This window comes from Dreissena polymorpha, chromosome 2 (genome assembly GCF_020536995.1).
Source record: "Dreissena polymorpha isolate Duluth1 chromosome 2, UMN_Dpol_1.0, whole genome shotgun sequence".
Classification (NCBI taxonomy): domain Eukaryota; kingdom Metazoa; phylum Mollusca; class Bivalvia; order Myida; family Dreissenidae; genus Dreissena; species Dreissena polymorpha.
In genome coordinates, this window is record NC_068356.1 from 100533355 (window position 1) to 100542348 (window position 8994).

General features: G+C 37.3%; 1 protein-coding gene across 1 annotated transcript; it reads right to left on the reverse strand.

Annotated features, from left to right (window-relative positions):
* Positions 1–288: 288 nt before the first annotated feature.
* On the reverse strand, positions 289–7376 carry LOC127868265 (uncharacterized). Its single transcript, XM_052409893.1, has 4 exons — positions 7228–7376; positions 6907–7036; positions 4931–5124; positions 289–553 (listed from the first exon to the last, which is right to left on the reverse strand). The coding sequence occupies exons 1-4, from the start codon at positions 7371–7373 to the stop codon at positions 517–519; spliced, it is 507 nt and encodes a 168-aa protein (XP_052265853.1). The 5' UTR covers positions 7374–7376; the 3' UTR covers positions 289–516.
* Between the last annotated feature and the right edge of the window lie 1618 nt (positions 7377–8994).

An 8994-nucleotide genomic window follows, 5' to 3' on the forward strand; every position in this document is an offset into this window, starting at 1 on the left:
ATGGAGAATCTAGCAAGTCAGCTATCAGATACAAGCACAGCTGTTTACCCAAATGGTTTGAGAAAAATCAATGTTGAGCTGATCCATGAGCGTGCTTCTAAAAGATTAACTATTCAGCTGTTCTCTGAATGGATAAACTCTGGTTTTATTATCGGAAGTGGCATAAAAGATGCGATTCTAATTGAAAATCAAAAAGCCACATCCAGCTGCCTTAACATGGAACAAATTGCAAATCTAATATGGAACGATCTAGCAAAGTTCATACTAGAGAGTCAAACTAATGACAAACTTAACTATGATGAAAATCCAAATGAAACCATAAAAATAACACTCACTGATGTTGTCTTGTACGGTGTTAAGAGGAAATGGCTCAATCCTAGCACAGATGTTTCAAATGCATCACAAAAAAACATTGAACAGGTATTATTACCTGAAGATGAATTGAAAAACCTAACCTACCTATGTTGTGAAGAAGTAGAACTTCTCCTAAGGGAGAGCAGCAATGATGAAGGAGATTCAGGTAGTGTTGCACAGGGTGGAGTTTCTAACTTGTCTGAAAACCCAGAGCAAATTCTCAAGAATGGAATGCAAAACACAGTGTTACAAAGGATCTCAGCACCAGATGTGGACCGCCAGAACCCTGTTGCTGAGGATACACAAGGATACCTACAAATGGCTTTCCCGGATGTCTTCCTCACTGGTGATGCATGTCCACACCAAGAACGTCCCCGTAGCATTAAAAATAAATCAGGCAGCTACAAATTTGCTTACCTGTATTGGGTATGCGCACAAAAACGAGCGATGGTCAATACTGAGCTTCAATTTCTAGTTCATAGCATGATTAAACGAGAACATAGCAAGGGAAAGGCCAAGCTCGCTCTGAAAAGTGATGCCTTTGAAACAACTGGAATACCTGTAAAAGAGGATTTAATGCAAAATGCAGAGCTTCGTGACTGGACCGTATCAAACCTAATGATGTTCAAGTCATCAATACCGGATACAGCTCCATTCTGGAAAAGGTCAAGGGATGATGCAATAGCTGTTCAACGGGATTGGGAAGAAAGTGTTCCTTGGCGAAAAGACAAAATGCCAATGTCAATTATGCTGTTCCAGACTCGTGCTCCACCGTATAACCATCACCCGGCAATTCACAACGTCTGTCCAGGTACAGAGACCCTCTCCATCCAGAGTGACCAAGAATTTTTGGAAGGTCGGCGAAGAAATGTACTACAGTATCCAAGCATCGTATCGTTTATGTGCGCATTAATGGCAGAGCTGGACACAACGTTTTTATCTAGAATTAGATATGATGGTGATGCCTATTTTACACGGTTTGAATGGGGTGCAAATGCCAATCCACATGCTCATAGGCTGTATTTTAGTCGTGAATTCAGTCAGCACATGGACAGCTTGAAACTAAATATACAAAACTGCCTTCAGAGTGCCAAAGACGAATGTTTAAATACTGGCCAGGATCTCGACAATCCTCTTGTTCAAGACACTATCCGTACTAGGGTACTCGACTGTTGGGATCATGCTAGGAAGGATTACATTGAATATATGCGACCATTCTACACCAACTGGAATGCAGGTTTACTAGCAGATGGTAAAAACAAGACATTTGATTTCATCTATGAAAGAACCTCCGCCATCTGCAGACTGAACATGGCAAGTGTGATAGACAATGCCCTCACAACCGGTGATTTTTCAACATTGGACACAATATATGTGACTGTTGTCAATGGAACATGTCGCCACTTAGGTCATACAGGAATAAACGATCAGCCTTCCAAGACAGATAAATGTGCAGTGGTTAAGAAAAAGCAATCGACATGCAAGGAAACAGGGAATAAACAGTCCACAGAGGTAATTACCTGTAAAAGGCGAAAACCGCAACCAATGAATAAAGTACCCACCATTGAGCCTGACAAACACAATAAGAAAATTGTTCAACTTCAGTTTGAATGTAACGACAAATGGTTTAATGGTCATGATCCTTTTGAGATTCTGCATGTTCTTAGCAATGCTGATGACAAAGCTGTTGTGCCAGAGTTTCTCAGAAAACCTCCAGTAATAGAGGTCAGTTGTGGCAAAAATAAAGAAAATGGGGTGCAGGACTTAAATCTTGAGTTCTTTTCAGATACTGGTGACTCTGCTACAGAGTATGTAACTAAATATGCCTTTAAAGATGCCATTCCCACTAAAACATCTAATGAAGTGCTCATCACTGCAATGGAGAAATTGCAAGATGGTGAACCAATAAATCAAGGTGCTGTTCAAAAAATGTACAATAGCCATGCAATTGCTGGCACAACATCTATCTTTCAGGCAACTCACCTCAATCAAAATATCCCTCATGTTCTTTCAAATGTTAACATCAAAAGTTGCAGTGTATCTGGTTTGTCTCTGCTGAGAACTGACTATGATAAAAAAGATGGCGAAGATTACATTCTCCCACCTCTCATTAAACAATTTGATGGGCGCCATGGCACAACAGCTGTTTTCATCGAATGTGGCAAAGAGTCGCCAAAACTGAAGGCAGAGATACAATGCAACATGTGTCTACATCAGTTTTGTGACTTGTTTGATGTTAAAGAAATTAAACCCAATGATGGTGCAAGATTCTTACAATTTAAAAGAAGAAGTACTGCAAGGAATGGCAGATTGAATGCATTAAAGCTCATACCTTGCCATGGTATAAGAATGGCAAATCCCCGTGGAAAACAATATTGGCACTATTGTAGAACACTCTGCCTTTGGAAGATTCCTTGCCACAAAACTACTGACTTTTCACCAATTGCTGAAGATGCAGAATCTTTAAAGAAAGCTTGGATTGATCTATTCAATCAAACATTTCTTGATGGTAATGGACTTCCACCATGGGCATACAAATTTTGGAAACATCACCATCTTCCTCGAAACAACAACTCTGATTCAGATTCATCCTCAGACGAAGATGTCAAAGAAAACCAGCAAGCTTGTGCAGTAGATGCAACTGATGACACTAATCTTAGCAAAATTAAAAGCAGTAATTACGATTCCGCTTCAAAACCGATAGCACGCCCCGGAAATGAACAGTTTTATCAAAACCCCGTTGATCGCTTGCGGTCTGCCCCGCAGCAGGGCATAGATTCCAAGCCATGTTTCAGTGATTCTGACGTTTTAGCCAATCCTGAAGGTGTTGATTTTATGAAGAGCTGGCTAGGAGAGAATGTTATACCTTCTATGGCTGAAATACATGCTCATATTTCAAATCTCACAAACACACAAGGAGTTTTGTCAAGTAATTCATTTGAAACATCTTCATTAAATGATAAACAAAAGATGGCTCATGACATTGTTGTTGATTATGTTAAAATTAGATTAAATTGGGAAAAAAATAAACAAGCACCTCCCCCAAACCCCTTGCGTCTCATTCTAATGGGCAATCCAGGTACTGGAAAAAGCTGGACACTAAAATGCATTATAAGCAGTGTAATAAGCCTCTTACAATCTAACCCTGATTCAGATGCACAGGTAAGCACTTGGACAGACAGAATCAAACTTGCAGCTCCCACAGGGGCTGCATCAAGTCAAATGTACTTCAAGTCAGAGACTTTGCATCGACTTTTTTGTATACCTGTCCATCTAAATGAAAAAGATTTGCGTCTGGAAGAAACATCTGCCACATATTCCAGACTTATGCTCAATTTTGACCCCAAAAAATTCTTTCTCCTCATTGTTGATGAGTTTTCCATGTTGTCACGAGAGATGTTTGCCTTTGTAACTGAACGACTGATTCAGTGCAACATTGATCTCGACAACATTGGCATTGTTCTTATTGGGGACCCAGCACAGATTCTTCCGATTGCAGCTGAACCTCTCTGGAGCGCTCGTTCGTACACGCATGAAAACAAAAAATGCAGTTCCCTTTCTATTAATGGTTTGATAAGGTTTAGACAGGTCTTCAAATTTCCACCGTTACAAACAATACCAAACTATGACAAATGGCAATCCTTAACATCGCCTAAAGATCGTCTTTTATCAGATGATATTACTGCTTGTCGGAAAGATCTGATGCTGGGCCAATTTGATGCTGTGTTTTTGACTGAAGTCAAAAGAACAGATGTTGATCCCATTAGTCAATGTTTCACTGGAAAAGTGCTTGTCAATATGAGGTATGGTAAAAAATGCAGGGAAAAAGAAATGCTATTCCTTAGGAAAAACTGTGCAACAGAACGTGATATGAAGATGGACGGGAAGTGGAACAGTGCACATATCATCCATGGGTATCATTTTCATTAAAAAAACCATGAAAATAGGTCAACTGTTGAGTCTGAAAACGCAAAAGCTCTTCTTAGACATCGCAAAATAACAGGAAATCCGATAATGCGAATCGACTCAATACATCGTCCAGCAGCAAAAGAAAACAAGCTGAGAGCAATGTCTGCAAACGAATTTGAAGGTGCCCCACCCAGCTGGCACGCATGCAGGGGAATGAGAGTCATGCTCTTACGTAACATTGCTCCAAGTATAGGTCTGTACAATGGATCATTACATACTTTGGTGGGACCAATATATAACAGGGACAGCATTGTTGCTTCTTTAACTAGTGCAGATTTGAAAACAGGAGAATTACAGGACTGCATTACTACAAAACCAATCGATACATGTGGAAAAGTACAGCAGATTCCCCCAAAGAGTGTATTGCTTTCTGTTGATGATGTTCCTTATTGTAAGGATACTGTTGATGAGTTTCCTTCAGGCGTACACATGACCTGTAAGTTTCAGGGTCCTAGTAACCCACCAGAAATGCCTGATTTTATGGTAATAGAAGCTTCCAATTACTCGGGCCCAAATATTTTAAGATTACCAGGATGCGAAAATTATGTCCCAATTCCTCCTGTTGAAAGTTACAAACAAAAAGCTGGGAAGACAAAGTCAAACATACCCATGATTAGAATCGCCTTGCCACTCGAAGGAGGAGATGCAGCAACAAGTTTTAAAGGACAAGGAGCTAATTTCCCATTGGCTGAAGTTGATCTGGATGGCTGGTTTCATGTGCCTGGCATATTCCTGGTTGCCATTTCTAGGGTTAGAAGTCCCGCCCATCTTCATATACGTACTTTTCCAAATTACATGGACCTTAAAGTACAAAGGCTTAAGGAAAATGTTCTTGATGCACAAGCATTTGAAGAAGCCGTAAAAGTTAAGTCTGAACGCATGTACCGACATAAAAACTGTGGCGACCCATTTTGGACTACTCATTATAATGATTTGGCAGACAGTATCATAGATAAAGCTTTTGCAAAAAGGTTAAGTATCAAAAAGGACAAAGAGGAACTGATTCGCATCGTGCAACTTATGTTTATAGACACCGATACAAATGTTATTATGAGAGTGCTTGAAAAGTTGATCGAAACCCAGGAATATCTGGTAGCTGAAGCAGCACCACACATAAGTCAAGAGGATTATGAAACCTTGACTAATTACCAAAAGAACAAATCTGTTAAACCAAAGGTTTTAAAAAGACAATTTGACGATAAGTTATCTCTAGGAGGCCCATCATGTGACATTAAGAAAAGGAAATTACCAACCCCAAAACAAAAATTGTCACCTCTTGATCCCATACCTAATGAAAATTTGCTGTCCCTAAAAACTCGACCTGATATTTCCAGACAAACATTTAAAGGTTTGCAAAACAGTGGAAATAATGTGTGCTTTTTGAATGCCCCAATTATAGCTCTTTGCCATACCAGAAGTTTTGATGCCTTCTTAAGGGAGTGTCAATACTTGCACCAGCAATGCTCTGGTTACCACCTTCAAAATGAGATTTGTCCTCTTTGTGCACTGAATGAGGTTGTAAATCGTGCCTATCGGCATCACAATTTACCCCTAAGGGATCTCCCTAAAATGCCAATTATAAAACTAACAGAGTCCCTGCTCCCTGGTTGGCGCCTAGGAATAGAACACGATGCGGATGAGTTCCTTGTTAAACTTTTTGACCGTCTTGATCAAACATACGATTGCCAAATTCACAAGGGAACTGTCAAAACTACAAAAACATGTCAAAGTTGCAGTTCCTCAAAAATCAAAGAACAATTCCGATCCCAAAGAATCTTAATCAATCTTGTAGATATAGAAGAAGCACAAATACGTATACAAGAGGGCATTAACAAATGGCTAATGGAACAGAAATTGCTTAATTGTGAACATTGTGGTGAAAAGTTACATGAGGTCAAACGTGAATTGGTCAGACCGCCCAGTCTCCTGATAATAAATATTCATCGTAGTGCACAAAAGAGAATCTCTCTTGATAATAACATTTTTATTAACAACGAGACCTATGAGTTCAAAGCGTCTGTCAATCATCACCACCAACACTACACTACTGTTGGGTGTGTTGATGATAATCACTATATTTTTTACAGTGATGAGCGTGTTCAATTGTGCCACGGAAATTTAGAGGAAACAGAACAACAAAATTTTTCCATAAATACAGTGAGAACACCACTTGAAGAATGTGCCATTGTTTTAATCTATGAACGACAATTGCATTTATAACTTAAAATTACATCTGGGAAATAAATACCATGTCTCTAATGGAACAAATTATATTCAGAAAACATGAGTACATGCATGTATGTAGGCACCTAACATACAACTGCTAGGCACATATAATCAATTTTGTTTACATAAATCTGATATTACAGACAAAATCATGTTCACCATCATATCAGAGATTTACGTATTAAATGCAAAGAGAGCCTGCGACGCAATGGATGAATCATCTTCGTCAAATCTATTTAACATATAAACAAAAAACAAAATATCTACAAACATGTCAAACAAATATAATCCCAATAAAAAGGTTGTCGGAATAAACATAGAAAATTTGTATCAAAATATAAATAGACTACTTATAACCTGTATCTTGTCAGCCCACTCTGACCCATCAACAATAGCCACGAGAGGTGTCGCTGAGCAGGGCATAGATGACAGGTCCCTCGACGCAGCGTCATCGGCTTCTTGTCTATTCGCCCTGCTCTGGCTGCATCTGTTGAAAGGCACATAAAATCGACAATTTTTACATAAATCTGAAATTACCATCGTCAAATCTATTTAACAAATAAACAAAAAACAAAATATCTACAAACATGTCAAGCATACAAAATATAATCCCAATAAAAAGGTTGTCGGGATAAACATAGGAAATTTGTATCAAAATATAAATAGACTACTTATAACCTGTATCTTGTCAGCCCACTCTGACCCATCAACAATAGCCACGAGAGGTGTCGCCGAGCAGGGCATAGATGACAGGTCCCTCGACGCAGCGTCATCGGCTTCTTGTCTATTCGCCCTGCTCTGGCTGCATCTGTTGAAAGGCACATAAAATCGACAATTTTTACATAAATCTGAAATTACCATCGTCAAATCTATTTAACAAATAAACAAAAAACAAAATATCTACAAACATGTCAAGCATAAAAAATATAATCCCAATAAAAAGGTTGTCGGAATAAACATATGAAATTTGTATCAAAACATAAATAGACTACTAATAACCTGTATCTTGTCGGCCCACTCCGACCCATCAACAATAGCCACGAGAGGTGTCGCCGAGCAGGGCATAGATGACAGGTCCCGGGACATGCGTCATCGGCTTATTTGTCTATTCGCCCTGCTCTGGCTGCATCTGTTGAAAGGCACATAAAATCAACAATTTTTACATAAATCTGATATTACCATCGTCAAATCTATTTAACAAATAAACAAAAAACAAAATATCTACAAACATGTCAAGCAATAACAATTCCAATAAATAGGTTGTCGGAATAAACAGGAAATTTGTATCAAAACATAAATAAACTACTTATAACCTGTATCTTGTCGGCCCACTCCGACCCATGAACTCAATCTTACTTTACTCTCAATATATGCTGGAAAATGCTGGATAACGGAAAAGCATCTTCATGGGATTGAAGGGTGCTGAGTTACATGAAAGTTTATGTTGTGTGTTATGTAAATATATACATGTTTCATTGGTTTTTTGTGCATGTAAATACTGTAAAATTAATGTTGTTTGTTATGTAAATATACATGATGTTTGATTAGGTTTGTGTTAGCATTGGATATTAATTATTAATATATTATTACATGTAAAATTGTAAATACTGTTAGATTAATTTTGTTGTGTTTTGTAAATATAATGTTCTCTAGTAATTAGTTTTTATGCTCTCCGAAATAAAATTTCGGCGGAGCATATAGTTGCCAGTTTGTCCCTCCTTCTGTCACACTTTTGTTACAGTTTCTCATAGCATCTTCAAAACTTAACCAATCTTTTTCTTATATTTCCAATATTTCTATGAAAGTTAATAACAAATAATTGTTTTCATCATCAGTATATGTTAATCGAGCGAAACACGAATACATTTATTTATTTTTTCTTATTAGTACTTGTAAAACAATTCTTTATTATGTACAACTTCTTTATTAAATTCATGTATGTATGAATATAACAATGTATTATGTGAATTTGGAATAAGACATCAAACTGCAAATGGACATCATTTTGGTGATTTTCTCAAACAAAACTATTCATTTCATCATCTACATATATTTTTGTAATACATTATCTATAATTTAAGCTTAATAAGAAATTTTCCATGACTTTTTCATTAACAGTGATTGAATTTGTATGATTTAAAGTGTATTTTGAAACTGTGCATGCGCAGCATGGACACAGTATTATTTCATGAGTTGTTTTTTTTAATTAATAAGAAATCCAGTTTTGAAGTAAAATCAATTTTAATGATGCTATTATATATGCAAGTATATGTTTTAATTATAATTTGTAAAACTAGATAAATGCAACATATAAAACTGCATATTATGCACTTTTGATAAAACACAGTTTATTCCCTAAGTGATGTCTTATTCCCAATTCACATAATACAGTGTTATATGATTTTTACGCGATCAATATGATATTTAAATATTCTTATTTGTTCT